Source organism: Dermacentor albipictus, chromosome 7, assembly GCF_038994185.2.
Source record: "Dermacentor albipictus isolate Rhodes 1998 colony chromosome 7, USDA_Dalb.pri_finalv2, whole genome shotgun sequence".
Taxonomy (NCBI): Eukaryota; Metazoa; Arthropoda; class Arachnida; order Ixodida; family Ixodidae; genus Dermacentor; species Dermacentor albipictus.
This window is the reverse complement of record NC_091827.1, coordinates 73639166-73654750: the sequence shown is the minus strand read 5'-3', so window position 1 is coordinate 73654750 and position 15585 is coordinate 73639166. Positions and strand designations below refer to the sequence as shown.

General features: G+C 47.6%; 1 protein-coding gene across 1 annotated transcript in view; it reads right to left on the bottom strand.

Annotated features, from left to right (window-relative positions):
* Positions 1–15585, bottom strand: part of LOC135916091 (uncharacterized) — a 107574-nt gene that overhangs the window by 53451 nt on the left and 38538 nt on the right. Inside the window, exon 6 of the mRNA XM_065449322.1 lies at positions 13–64. Coding sequence (XP_065305394.1) covers positions 13–64 — 52 coding nt within the window. The remainder of the gene's footprint in view (positions 1–12; positions 65–15585) is intronic.

Here is a 15585-nt window from a genome sequence, read left to right as displayed (position 1 = left end):
AAAAGTACTCACTGTTTATACTCCCCATATCATGCTCATGGCCGGTATTTTCATCAAAAAGTCCCTGTAACCAAAGACGAAAGATGTGAGAGGAATCACATAGTCAGCTTGGGATAGGGTGAGTGTACGGCATCTTGTCACAGAAACATTCGCTAATGTTCACTCAGGATTCTAACCGTGTCCTTGTTTTAAGTATTATTAAACTGAAGATATGAAAGCGTTAACGTACACTATATATATATATATATATATATATAGTTCTCCAACTAACTTGGACCACGATTTTAAACACACCCATGAGCTCGAGCGAATATGGAGTAGCCGTAGTACTATGTAGTTCTGACCACTATCTTTTTCGTCCCGATGTAATACCTAATGAATTACTTTTAATTAGTGATCCCCGTAATTATCGCTTGAATCTCCAACATAGCAATTAAAAAGTTGTAGGGCACCTTATATAACCTCCGAATCAAGCATTCATATATATATGTGTATATATATTTATATATATATATATATATATATATATATATATATATATATATATATATATATATATATATATATATATATATATATATATATATATATATATATATATATATCTATATATATATATATATATTGAAAATCAGCTGTTAAACCTCACCGGTTTATTTCGCATCCTCGCGCGCTGAAGCAGATTGCGCTTCTCCCCCGCGCGTGGAAGCGGCCAACTTGGCCTCTGGGTATAGCAGGAAACGCCGTATGAAAAGCTTTAGACGCGGCACATGTACAATATCTGTGGCATGGCAGCGGCCGTGAAATGGCGACACAACTGGAGTGACACGTTAGTTAACTGGCGCAGTCTGGTCCCAAACAATGTAGGGCTCAATAAAACGGGACTGACATTTCTCGCACAATCCAGGAGCGCGAACTGGGGTCCACAGTAGCACTTCATCCCCAGGGTGGAAGGAAACGACACGATTGAGATGCATCATAGCGAATTTTGCGGTCTTTTTGACTGGCGTCGGTGTTGAGGCGGACACGTTGGCGACACCGGGCAATGTGCGAAACGAAGTGCTCACACACTGATGTGGACGAAGGCATGGGTACACCGAAGAAAGAAACGTCGAGGATAGTGATCGGTTGGTGACCATACACAATGAAAAAGGGCGAGTATACCGTAATGGTTTGGACGGCCGTGTTGTATGCGAAATTGACGAATGGCAGAATGAAATCCCCATTGGTGTGGTCAGGGTTGATGTACATTGACATCAAGTCGCACAGCGTGCGATGAAAGCGCTCTGTGAGACCATTAGTTTGAGGATGGTAGCTGGAAGTCGTTTTATGGATGCTATTGGACGCACGGAGAACATCGTCGAGAAGTTTAGAGAGAATGGTCCCGCCGCGGTCACTTAAAAGGACGCGTGGGGCTCCGTGCAGTAAAAAGATGGCTTCCAATAAAAAGGCTACAACCTCCTCGGCGGATCCCAAAGATAGTGCGGCTGTTTCTGCATACTGTGTCCAGTGGTCTACAGCTGTGACGATCCATCGTTTCCGCCAGTGGCTATGGATAGCGGTCCGTAGTGCTCGATACCAACGACTGTGAAAGGAGCTTCAGAACACGGGACAGGTTGAAGCAGTCCAGCCGGAGGTGAGGTCAATCGTTTTCGGTGTTGGCAGAGCGAACAGGAAGCCACGTATTTCGCTACGCTGGTTGCAAGTCCAGTCGAAGAGAAGCGGCTGCAAATTCGCTCGTACCAGCGCAAGGCGTGGTGCCACCAGCGCAAGGCGTGGTGCCACCAGCGCAAGGCGCCAACCAGCGCAAGGCGTGGTGATCAGTATCGACCGTAAAGTGGCGGCCGCGCCGATAAGGCCGAAATTTTAGGACGGACACAACAACGGCAAGACACTCTTCCTCGGCAGTCGCATAATTTTACCGTGCCGCTGTTGGCATGCGACTTGCGTGTGCAACCACACGTTCTTCATAATTTTATTGATGGTGCCGAATAACAGCGCTTATATCGTGTGCGCTGGCGTCACTATGTAGGAGAGTGGGTGCGGTGTTGATGACATACACAGGTTCCGACTCGAGGGCACGCTTGAGGGCGTCACAAGCAGTTTAGCATGCGTCCTACCATAAAAAAAAGAGATGAGGAGTTCATATAATTCGCGCAATATATATATATATATATATATATATATATATATATATATATATATATATATATATATATATATATATATATGTCAGCAACATCGGCAGCATCAAGCACGCAGCAGAAGCTCGCGCTCGGGAACTGCTTGATGCATCGTAGAACCGGCGGTCGCTAAGAACCTTAATAAGTCTCATTTACAAGTGGTGGAGCCGTGCTGGGTAACGTTCCGCTCTACCATCCTGGAACTCCGTTCTCGGACGCTACTCTCTGCCATGCCGGACGCCGACCAGCAGACTCTTCCACCGCCACCCGTCCCTTGCCCTGGCACCGTTCGCCAACGGGAGCCTCCCATCTTCAGCGGAACTCAACGACAACGACGTTGAAGAGTGGCTGTCGTTCTAGGAGTGGGTGAGCGTTCATAACAAATGGAATGACTCAGATAAACTGGCTTACTTGTCATTCTATCTCGCGGGCGTGGCCAGTCTCTGGTTCAGAAATCATGAGAGGGATATCCGAACGTGGTCGGCGTTCAGGACTTTGTTTACAGAAGTATTTGACTGACCCGCCGTCAAAAAAGTCCGAGCCGAGCAGCGTTTGCGTAGACGCGCACAGGACATGCGTGAGACATTCACCAGCTATATAGAAGACGTTCTAGATTTGTGCAGGTGCGTGAACGCTGCCATGACGGAAGCGGAAAAGATCAAGCACGTCATGAAGGGAATCGATGATAACGCGTTCCAGATGCTTCTGGCCAAGGACCCACGCACTGTTGTCGACGTCATCAGCTTGTGCCAGAGCTTTCATGAGTTGCGTAAGAAGCGAGCTCTGACAAGGCGACATCCCACACCAAATGCGACGTCACTCTGCAGCCTAACCACCGGCCCAGGACAAGCCTCCCTGATAACCCAAATCAAGGATTTCGTCCGCGAAGAAGTTGCACGACAGCAATCTCTAGTGTCCGTTACTCAGGAGTCTGCCAGCACTTTGCCGTCTCATCTCCCTAACGTGATCCATGAAGAGGTCGCGGAAATGCTGCCGGCTGTACACCAGCAAGATGTAGTGACTACACCACTCCCTTATGCAACGTTACAGAATAGGAGTGTTTCGCCATTATGTGGGTGCTCGGCAAGCTTCGCCCATACTTATACGGCCGATTGTTTGACGTAGTGACCGACCACCACGCACTATGTTGGTTGCCGACGCTCAAAGATCCATCCGGCTGCCTTGCCCGCTGGGCATTGCGAATCCAAGAACATGACATTCACGGGGTTTACCGTTCCGGACGAAAGCACTCCGACGCTGACGCGCTATCCCGATCACCGCTTCCCCCGATGGCCAGTCACGACTCTTCCTGCAAGAGAACTATATCCTCTCTGGACGTTGACACTATCCCTGCTGCACAGCGTAATGATCCCTGGACTGCATCTCTGCTCGACCTTCTCTCGGATACGTCGAAAGTTCCAGCGTCACGTACGCTTCGGCGCCAAGTGCCTCATTTTGCGATTCACGAGCAGCTACTATATTGACGCAACTATGCCCCAGAGGGACGCACCTCGTTGCTCGTCATTCCTAGAACCTTGCGATCAGAGCTCTGCTCCTCGTTCCACGTCGGCCCTCAGTGTGGCCACGCGGGAGTCTTCAAAACCTGCGAAAGTCTTCGACACCGCTATTATTGGCGGGGAATGTACAATTTCGTTCGAACATTCGTGCGCTCTTGTCGTGAGTGCTAACACCGTAAAGTGCCACCGCACAACTCCGCCGTTGAACTCCAGCCTTTGCAATGCCCATCCCGACCCTTTGATCGCGTGGGCACAGATCTCTACGGGCCACTTCCGTTTACTCCTACCGGCAACAGGTGGATAATTGTTGCGGTAGACCACTTAACCCGTTATGCGGTGACCGCTGCTCTACCAAATGCTACAGCGCAGGAAGTCACCAATTTCATACTTCACCGTTTTCTCCTTCGTCATGGCGGTCCACGCGAACTTTTAAGCGACAGAGGCCGCGCCTTCTTATCTGAATTTATCGAACAACTGCTTGGTGAATGCGCTATTGTTCATCGTAAATGCACTGCTTATCACCCACAGACTAACAGTATCACGGAACGCTTTAATAGAAATCTTGGTTACATGCTCGCCAAGTATGTTTCACCTGATCACTCTAATTGGGACCTCGTTCTTCCGTTTGTCACCTATGCATACAACACCGCGACTTAGGCCAAAACCGGATTCTCACCCTTTCACCTTCTTTACGGCCATCATCCTTCGCACACAATTGACACCATTCTGACCTACCGGCCAGACCCATCCGAATGCCTGCCGATCTCGGAAACCACCAGACACGCCGAGGAATATCCCCAGCTGGCCTGTCGATTCACCTCCGACGACCACAACCGTCAAAAAGCCGTTCACGATGCCCAGAACTCGACTCCCACTTTTCTCCCGGGCGCTCTCGTCTGGTTGTTAGTGCCACACCACACGCCTGGGCTAGCTTCCAAACTCCTTCCGAAGTATGACGGGCCATACCGCGTTCTCGAGAGAACATCACCCGTGAATTATCTGATTGAGCCACTAACGCCGCCATGCGCCATGCGACGTCGTATCCGCGAAGTCGTTCATGTTCAGCGTCGCAAGCCGTATCACCATAATACCGCCGTTCCAGAAAACTAAGTCACCAGGATGGCTCGTTTATTTCCGCGGGGCCATTGTAACGAAGATAACGAACGTGCGCACTGGGTCAGCAGCACCGGCGGCATCAAGCGCGCAGCAGAAGCTCGAGATCGGGAACAGCTCGGTGCATCGCAGAACCGGCGGTCGCTATGAACCCTAGTAAATCTCTTTACAATATATACTACACATGATGAAAAACAGTACGACGTACGCACGTTCAGTGAGCACAGTATATTTGACTGCCGTTAAGGCTGGTCGGACAGCCTTTGTCAAGGCGAGACTTCAGCTAAATTCGTCGAAATGGCACTTCGGCCTCCGGCAACTTACTGTGCTGGGTCACCTCATCGACTTATCCGGTGTTTGTTCCGATCGGCAGAAAGTTCGCGCGGTCAAGTATTTTCGTTTGGCCACCAGCACAACCAACGTTCGAAGCTTTGTAGGCCTCTGCTCCTACTTCCACAGAATCGTGAGAACATTTGCTGACCGCGCACGCCCTATAAGGGAACTTCTGCAGAAAGAGGCGACATTGCCTGGGGCCTTGACCAAGCCATGTCATTGGCTGAGCTGCCGACGCGACTGCCGTCGCCACCGATTCTCGGCCAGTTCGACGTGTCCGCCACAACTGAGGTTCACACTGACGCCAGCGACCACGGTATGTTCACTGCTCTGGCACAACAACATCACGGTTGCCACCGTGTCATTGCGCATGCTAGCCGTCTTCTGTCACCAGCCGAACGCAATAGCTCAATCACCGAACGTGAGTGCCTCGCCCTCATTTGGGCCCTAGGTAAATTTCGCCCGCAGCTCTATGGACGGCCTTTCAGGGTTATCACCGATCACCACGCACAATTCTGGATCCAGCAGGACACCTCGGTCAGTGGGCTTGACGGTTCTAGAGTCTTACACAGTGATTTGTCAGACAGGCCGACTCTATGAGAAAGCTGACTGCTTGTCACGTCATGCCGTGGAACGACCACAGCAGCCTTAGACAAGCGAGTTCGCACGCGAGGCACGCGAGGTCGCACGCCTCCGTCTGATCACTTCCTAAGAAAACCAGCGACGCAAATAATGCGCTCGTCACCGCGATGCCCACATTAACCTTGGCGACGTCGTGCTTCTTTGGAAACCAGCACGGCAAATTAGACTTTGTGGGAAGCTGATATCGTCCTTCTTAGGTGCCCAGGTGTTGCCTAAAGCCATACATTGTCTCTGGCATCTGATCGGTGGCATCGAGATGTCGCTGCAACCTCTTAAGTACCATACGTTCCACGACCTTCCCCACGCAGGACGTGAGGGATATCGGTCGCATGTTGTCGATGTGAGGTGTCTTCCCAGGCTTGGGTATGAAGCGGACTTCTGCCTCTTTCCATTCGTGTGGAAGATTGCCCGACTCCCAGACCCGGTTCATGTACTCGAGCAGCTGTCTGCGGGCCTTGTGCTCGAGGTTGTTAAATAACTTGTAGGTAATGGAATCGGGTCCCGGCGCGCTGCCCCTGTTGCTCTCGGAGATTGCCGAGATCAACTCGGTGTCAGTGAATGGCTTATCTAACGCTTCTTTGGTAGGTCCTGCGTAGTCGGGAGGTGCGATATCAGCCTTCTCCGTTTTCAGGTACTTGGCCTTCAGGTCGTTGGTGAGTTTGTCGGCACCCCCAGTATAGTTGTTGAGGGTGCGTGTGAGGCTTCGATTAGTGGCGCTCTTGCTGCCGAGAGGATCGATCAGGTGACGAAGGAGACACCACGTCTTCCTGGTAGAAAGGGTGCCCTGCAGTCCATCACACACGCTCAGCCAGTTCTCTCTGCACAGCTTGGACGCGTATTCAGCTGCGTGCTTGTTGAGATCATGTTGAGGCAACACCTGGGCACCCAGGATGTTCTCGTACAACTCAACGAACTGGTAATTAAGCGAGCAACGAAGCAGGCGCCGCGAGCGATACTAGCGCTAGACCTCACAGGGGCCTTTGATAACGTCACACATGAAAGTGTCCTCCGCAACCTGCGCAACACTGGTTGTGGAGTGAAAACTTACAACTACATCCGAGACTTTCTTCGTAACCGAACGGCAAGGATCAGAATGGGAGAGCAGACATCCCAACCGATCTACCTGGGGGATCGAGGAACGCCGCAAGGTTCGGTCCTTTCCCCCCTCTTATTTAACATGGCTCTCCTGCCATTGCCCAAGCTTCTCGAATCAATAGATGGTCTGGGCCACGCATTATATGCCGACGACATCACCCTCTGGACTGCGAGGGCAGGGTCGGATGGCTGGATAGAAAACACGCTCCAAAATGCGGCTGACACGATCAACAGCTATGTGAAGACATGTGGCCTGTGCTGTTCGCCTCAAAAATCGGAGCTGACCATTGTCGGACCACGTGCATCAAGTACACAAGCAGAAAATATAGAAATCACTTTGGAAGGGAACCGGATCCTCCCGGTACCACAACTCAGAATCCTGGGCCTCCTGATCCAGGCAAACGGCAAGGCAACAGCCATGATTAGAAAAATGAAGCTCACGTCAGACCAAATCTCGAACATGATCAGACGAGTGGCCAACAGGCGGAGGGGTCTGAAGGAATCGGACACCTTGCGCCTCCTTAAGGCCTTTGTTATATCACGAATCGTCTACGCGGTGCCGTACCTGCAGCTCCTCAAGAAGGACGTCTTACTACTTGACGCAATAATCAGGAAAGCCACGAAGCAGGCCCTGGGTATTCCCATAAGTTCATCCACGACAAAATTACTTCAAATGGGAGTCCACAACACAGTAGCCGAGCTCGTAGAAGCCCACCTATCCAATCAAAGGGTACGCCTTAGCCAGACCAAGGCGGGCAGAAGCGTCCTCCGCAAGCTAGGATGGCAAGAATCGCACTACACCCGCCACGACCAATTACCCGAAAAGCTGAGTGAGAAGTTGGAATGCAAACCACTACCACGCAACATGAACCCCACAAGGCATGCGGGACGACACGACGCCCGCGCAAGAGCCATCTCCAGGACCCCGGAGGAAGACGACACTGTTTTATATACAGACGCCTCTCTATCGAAACGCTCCACGAGGGCAACAGTCGTGGTCACCGGGCTAGAAAAGCTGGTCACCTGCGCATCAATCTACACTCCGTCTTCGGAGGAAGCAGAAGAATCAGCGATAGCTCTCGCACTCCTGCAACCAAACGTCACCAAGATCGTCACGGACACACAAGCTGCATACAAGAACTACAGATCTGGTTGGGTGTCCCTTGGGGCCCTAAAAATTATTGGTAAAGCTACGCCTCCTAAACAAGCAACCGAATTAGTTTGGGTCCCGGCTCACTCCTTAGTTGAGGGCAATGAATATGCTCATCAACAGGCCCGAGCGCTAAACTCCCGGGCCAACGAGGAGGAGGCAAGGGGATGGCAACCCATCACAAATTACCGAGATATAGTCAGATATTACAGGGACGGCAGGAAGACATTCCCGCACCCCCACCACTCCTTGACCAGAGCCGAACAAACAATATACAGGCAAATCCAGGCAGGATCCTTTCCCCACCCCTGCCTCCAGAACAAAATGTACCCAGAGAGATATAAGAACACATGTCCTCACTGCAATGCATTAGGCACCCTTCGGCACGTGATAGGAGAGTGCAATTTTTCCATAGACCACCCCCCACCTATAACCATAACTAACCCCCCTGCTATCCCCACCCTTTACGAGCGATGGGAGATCATGCTGTCCAGCCCCACCCTGGAAGACCAGCTCTGACTGATCCACAGGGGCCAGGCGGCCCTGGAAGCATATGGAGCCCGCGAAGAGGGAGCCACCCCATCACACGCTTAACGCGTTTCAGTTCATAATGGACCAGTAAAGTTGTTTCTCTCTCTCTCCTTCTTAGGCGCATACCGTGTCTTTCGTCAAGCGACAGACGTGACCTACGAGTTACAAATTACCGATACCCCCACACGACGATCCTCATCCTATACTGTTCGCTTCGCTCGAATGAAACGGTATCACTCAAACCTACCAAATGCCGGGCTGCGTTCTACGAGGCACCGCATTAGCGAATGAAAATGACAGGACTGACCAAGACAACGATCGCTGATTGTCGTGCGCACGAGCTCCAGCTTATATGCTCGCCTGCCCGTTGTATTAATCTTGTAGATATTATGTCAAGCGTCCTTCTGCCTCTACCACTATATATGTGTATATATATATATATATATATATATATATATATATATATATATATATATATATATATATATATATATATATATATATGTTATGTTATATATTGAAGAGGGGCTTTATTGAAGTTTGTCTGCGTAATTGCAAGTGGCTCTGTATGACCAGTCACAGCTCTTGGCATGAGGAGCTTGAGCTCGGGTCTCGTGGCGACGTGGTGGCAGTGCTCATAGCAGTACATGCATGGTCCCCACTACAATTGCTCCCGCGGCAAAGATGAGCCATATATATATATATATATATATATATATATATATATATATATATATATATATATATATATATATATAACGTATTATTTCATAAAGCAGCTTTATAATGTATCCTGTAATGTAATGTTCCTAGAAAATGCGTAATTTCGAGGTGATGGAAGCTTTGTACTAGTGTTAATGTATGGGATGTGTTAAATCAGCTTAAATTTTCTGTCCTAAGTTGCAGGCAACTGTCTCATGCAATTTCGTTCATTGTACTGACTCCATCATCTCAAATTTTCAGCTTCACACTCTCTCTTCCTGTTGCCATATTGAATCACTGAAGTTTTCCATGCTCTGTACATCACATAAATTTTCTTCATTCGGCAGGTTCATCACAACCGCTACACGTACATTCATTTAACCTCATCCTGACTGAATATTTCTCATTTTAAATACTGCAACAGGACATTCAAATACTATTTTTGTCCACAATAGAGAACTGTGCAATACTTTAACTTGTCATGTTCTTTCTTTGTCACCTGTTGAATCGACCACCAGTCTTAAATTTCATGTTTTGTTTTTGTTTTATTTCTCTTGCTAGATATGTATTCTACACTCCATTCCTGCAGTAGCCCTTCGGGGCTACACTATGTTGAAATAAGTAAAAGAGATAAGTTTCAATCTGCTGGCTATGGCAATTTCCGTGCAGCCAAATTACCATTAGAAACGTATCATATACAAATCATAAAACACCTATATAAACCGAGGCAGAAGTTGCTGGTCAAAACTAAATTTACCTCACACCACTGGCATGCACGCCCAACAAGCGCCGCACCACGTTCATGTACGCACCAAGTAATGCTAGTTTACTGTGGTGTGGACACCAGGTACCACTTCAGCATCCTGGTCTGCACTCCAGGTGACAGTAGACAACTCTGGGTCGGTATTTTGTAGCGATGACTTTTCCGATTCCATGCTTTTTCATGCTTTTCGCGCTTGGCCAGTAGCCAGAGCGACGGTCTGCCCACATTATCATCGGGATCAGGCAGTCGTGTGTGGTGGATGATAAGAATAGCACAGAATAAGGTATAAGGTATCGCTACAAAATAGCGGCCCTGATGTGCATGCCGGGTAGCACCGGAGTGTGCTGATCTTTGCACTAGAAAACATCGGAATACACCAAACCGGTCGGGTTCATTTCTCAACTGGGTGCACCTAAAAAGTACACAGACAGATGCACAGGTACAGAAAGAGCATTCAAAGCAAGCATTGGAGACAACCTAATCTATGCAATTTTATTGATCATATGAAGCCTGCAGAACGACTTTGCAACAGTGCACATTAATCTAGTGACTGCCTCAAAGAACATTGTTCTACAGTTTCTTCGGAGCTGTAGTTGGGTGTTTTATGTTATCAGTCGGGAAACTTTTTAGTATCGTATTCTCTCTTAATGTGCCAAATGTGTGGTTGTTATTTTTGCACATTGCACATAACAAATTCAATTTGAAAAATTTCCAGTTCACCCCTTCATGCTATTGGTCTCCCTACTCCCACTGAGAGGATGCCTGTGGTGCTTCGCACATGCTCATGGGAATGCAGCTTACCAGAACCAGGGAAGTTTAGTAGTACGTAAATTTTATAGCATGCTCTACGATCACAGCAGTGTTCTAAAATTGAACTCAATATTAACTTTTATGGGCTGGAGACTAGAAATGGTGGCAGCGAAAGCTGCAGTGAAGTAGCTTGACCAGCCCCACTTCCTACAGAGGATAAAAAAGCAGTGACATCTTATTGTGAACAAAGACCAGCATGTTACAGTGAAATCTTAACAAACTACAATATTACTACACACACATTTAGCAGCGTATACTAGGTAATAATAGGCTACACAAAATACTTGAATAAATGTTAGCAAAGTACTTCACGGACGTTTATATTAGCCAAAATGGGACTTCTGCAACGCACTTTGGTATCTCAATGAATCCCGTCACATCATGAACTCCGCATCATCACTGTCGCTACTTTGCCATAGGTAACCTATTATGTTCCCACAATCGCATACATTCACCCATTGTACTCTCACTATGCGTCCCACCACCCACCCAGTACACCCAGCATTAATCAAGAACGTACATCATTCACGGACAATTCGGTTCAGACAAGTTACCCAGTATGTATCCCACCATCTACCCAGCATATTCATTATTGAGCCACTATTTACACAGACCACCCAGCATGTTACCCACCATCGACCCAGCACACCCGTTATTCACTTAGTCTGCGCACCAATGGGACAAGTCACCAAGCCCTTATCTCAACAATACATACAACATTATTACGAGAAAGCGTTTGATTCTGTCGAAACCTCAGCAGTCATGGAGGCATTACGGAATCAGGGTGTAGACGAGCCGTATGTAAAAATACTGAAAGATATCTATAGCTGATCCACAGCCACCGTAGTCCTCCATAAAGAAAGCAACAAAATCCCAATAAAGAAAGGCGTCAGACAGGGAGATACGATCTCTCCTATGCTATTCACAGCGGGTTTACAGGAGGTATTCAGAGACCTGGATTGGGATGAATTGGGGATAAAAGTTAATGGAGAATACCTTAGTAACTTGCGATTCGCTGATGATATTGCCTTGCTTAGTAACTCAGGGGACCAATTGCAATGCATGCTCACTGACCTGGAAAGGCAAAGCAGAAGAGTGGGTTTAAAAGTTAATCTGCAGAAAACTAAAGTAATGTTTAACAGTCTCGGAAGAGAACAGCAATTTACAATAGGCAGCGAGGCACTGGAAGTAGTAAGGGAATACATCTACTTAGGGCAGGTAGTGACGGCAGATCCGGATCATGAGACAGAAATAATCAGAAGAATAAGAATGGGCTGGGGTGCGTTTGGCAGGCATTCTCAGATCATGAACAGCAGGTTGCCATTATCCCTCAAGAGGAAAGTGTATAATAGCTGCGTCTTACCAGTACTCACCTACGGGGCAGAAACCTGGAGACTTACGAAAAGGGTTCTACTCAAATTGAGGACAACGCAACGAGCTATGGAAAGAAGAATGATAGGTGTAACGTTAAGGGATAAGAAAAGAGCAGAGTGGGTGAGAGAACAAACGCGAGTAAATGACATCTTAGTTGAAATCAAGAAAAAGAAATGGGCATGGGCAGGACATGTAATGAGGAGGGAGGATAACCGATGGTCATTAAGGGTTACGGACTGGATCCCAAGGGAAGGGAAGCGTAGCAGGGGGCGGCAGAAAGTTAGGTGGGCGGATGAGATTAAGAAGTTTGCAGGGACAGCATGGCCACAATTAGTACATGACCGGGGTTGTTGGAGAAGTATGGGAGAGGCCTTTGCCCTGCAGTGGGCGTAACCAGGCTGATGATGATGATAATGACATACAACAACAATACAATACAACAATATCACCATATACCACTGCACCCACTATCCGCCCAGTATATCTCGACGAATTCCATAATACCCACCATCTTTTCGATCATGCCGTCACAAAAGTGCGCATAATCAAAACGTGCGTCCCGCATCACCCTAGCCAGCCACCCCTATCCCGCAACAGCTTCGACGGTGGGAGAGAGCGCATATGCTAGGCACGGCCGACGCATTCAACGCGACTAGAAACATCTATAAGACATTGCAATAGAGAGGTGAGAGAGGGTGCGCGCCAGAACACCTTCTCAGACCTTGACGCACGGCGAGCATAGCGAGAAGGAAGAGCGACAGCCCTAACATGAACCAACGGATCAGTCACCTCCGTCCTCAAAGACATATCTGTGGCCACGACAGAAATCGCAAGAAATGTCTAGAAGATTCCGAGTTTTTGTTCATGCCATGGGCGCACGACTCCGTGACAAAGTTTCAGAAATGCTGGCAGAGGCTATAAAGCGCCGTGCTGGAATCAGAGATGGTCAAAACTCACACCCCACTAGTGAAGAGTTCTGCCGTGTAGACCGACAGTCTCACTCCCCACAAAGCTGGCCCTCGAGTTTCTCCAGCATCTGCACTTCCGTAAGAAGCTCCTTCCTCGAGATTTACCTCATGTTACGCCGAGGACATCTGGCCCAAGACCAGCACTGGTGAATACGAGCGGACACTTGTTACTCATTTTCGTTTTGTACTGTACGTGTTGAACTCTCAGTGCTTGTCGTTCGATAATAACATGATACCATCAAGGGCCCGTGTCGCATAAAATAGGGCGTCGGCGTCCGGCGTCCCACGTGCAGCATCAGACATCGCTCTGGCAAAAAGAATATTGAACCACACGTACTGAACCACGCAGGCCTTCCATACGGCGGAAGAAAAATACTAGGCTAATTGAATTTCTCAAACTACAATACGTAGAATAGTCGTAAACTACGACGTATACACAACCCAAAGATATGATAGCGATATGATGGCTCAGATCACCTAGCTCATACCAGGCCACTGTTTATTAAACATGGAATATCTCCCATTCACCATCTAGTGTCATTTACCGTTCCTCGCGCCTTGAATACCCTGAGCTTACCTCGGGCCATGTTCATACTCCAACTCCCATCGGTGACACAAATGCAAACTCATGCAAACTCATGCAAACACAAATGCAAACGCAACGAGAAATGGCATCTACCCCGACATCGCACAACGTGTGGCTCCCAAAGGTTGCATTTCCTCGTTCCGAACACCCTTCACACAATCAAATGGTACACACAAAACATGAAACTTAATGAAAAAAAACAATTGTTGTTTTTTTTCATTAAGCAATTTTTTGAGCATGTGGTAGGTTCAAACCCAAATTAGGCTAATAGTTTTATATATTTTGCCATTGTAAAAAAAGAAATACTGCTATGTATTTTGTTTGAACTTCATAAATTAGATCGTAGTGTTGAATTGAAATTACTTTTTCATCCTTCTGTTTCTGCTATACCGCTGTTTTATGCTTTTGTTACTTCTCAGCGCATTGTACACTTTAATTTTAATTTCTCTTAGATTAGGTAAAATGTCTTTCTGCATTGTTTATGGTTCCTTCATTCATGTATGTCAATTTTTACTTTTTTCCCTTCACGGCTGCCATTTTGTTAATCGGCCTCGGACGCCGTCAAGCTGCTCCAAGCCTGTTTTTTCCCCAGGCCTTTTTCTCTTGGAGAAATAAAAGAATCTTGAATCTTGGATTGTAATTTCAACATACGAGAGAACCTTATTCAGTTTGGCGGTAACTGACACACAAACCCCTTTTAACGCGCTGGCGTTTTCAAGCTGCTATTTGAGGCCTGTCTTAGCAGTAGTGGCGAGGTCTCCTCAGTTAGTTGCGCACCACACACAAAGCTCACCTTGGCACATTGCGTTCGTCGCCAGCATTTCTCTGGGAGCATGACGGTTACATAAGCTGCAGTGTTGGCAAGCGCGAGATGCAGTCAGGGTTCTTTGAATGCTCTCTCGTTCCACTGTTAAAGGTGAGGTTTAAGCTTTCTTCAAATTTATTTTCGAAATTTTGTTAACCCCCACCTGAATTGTATTGTGATGTGTCCAGCCAAAGTGTTCATGTTTGAACGTAACTGCCATATTTGAAGGGTATATTATGTTGAGTTTTGCAACTCTGGGCGCTGACTTCATCTTCGGACCACAAACGGGGTTCGCTGGCGCACTAGAGTGCCTTGTATTATTTGTCCGTGCTTTCATGGGCTTATTTTTGGAGGCTAACCCAGATTTTGAATTTGTTCCGGCGTTGGCGCCTCGTTCATATGGTGTGTGAAACATGCCCTGCACATTTTCAATCACGCCGAGCATGAAAATTATGATGGGCTTTGTTGGGATTTTCCATATGGTATCCACTCCACTAAAATGGCCATTTGTCTATAGCCCAGCGAGCCATTGTTTGGCCATTGTGGTGATTATTTAGACAAGCACAAATGCCTCAATAAGTGAGAGTGAGCTTGATCGATGTGATAGCTCAGTGGTTGTACACTGGGTGGGTTTCATGACACTCCCTGGGTGACTTCATTCGGTTTGTGCGCGACTAAATAATGTTTAAACCTACTGTGCAAACATCTAAGCTAGAGGAAAGGGGATTAACCGAGGGGCCCGATATTTTCAGTCATATCATAAGAAGCCAACAAACACTGACACCAAGGACAACATAGGGGAAATTACTTGTGCTTAATAAATGAAGTAAAGAAACAATAAATTAATGCTAATTAAAGTGGATGAAAAAGCAACTTGCCGCAAATGGGAACCGAACCCACAACCTTCGCATTTCGCGAAGGTTGTGGGTTCCTCTGTAAATCGGGCCCCTCGGTTAATCCCCGGTCTTCTCGTTTATTACATAACGAGGGTCTTATCTCTGGCAGCATTGTTG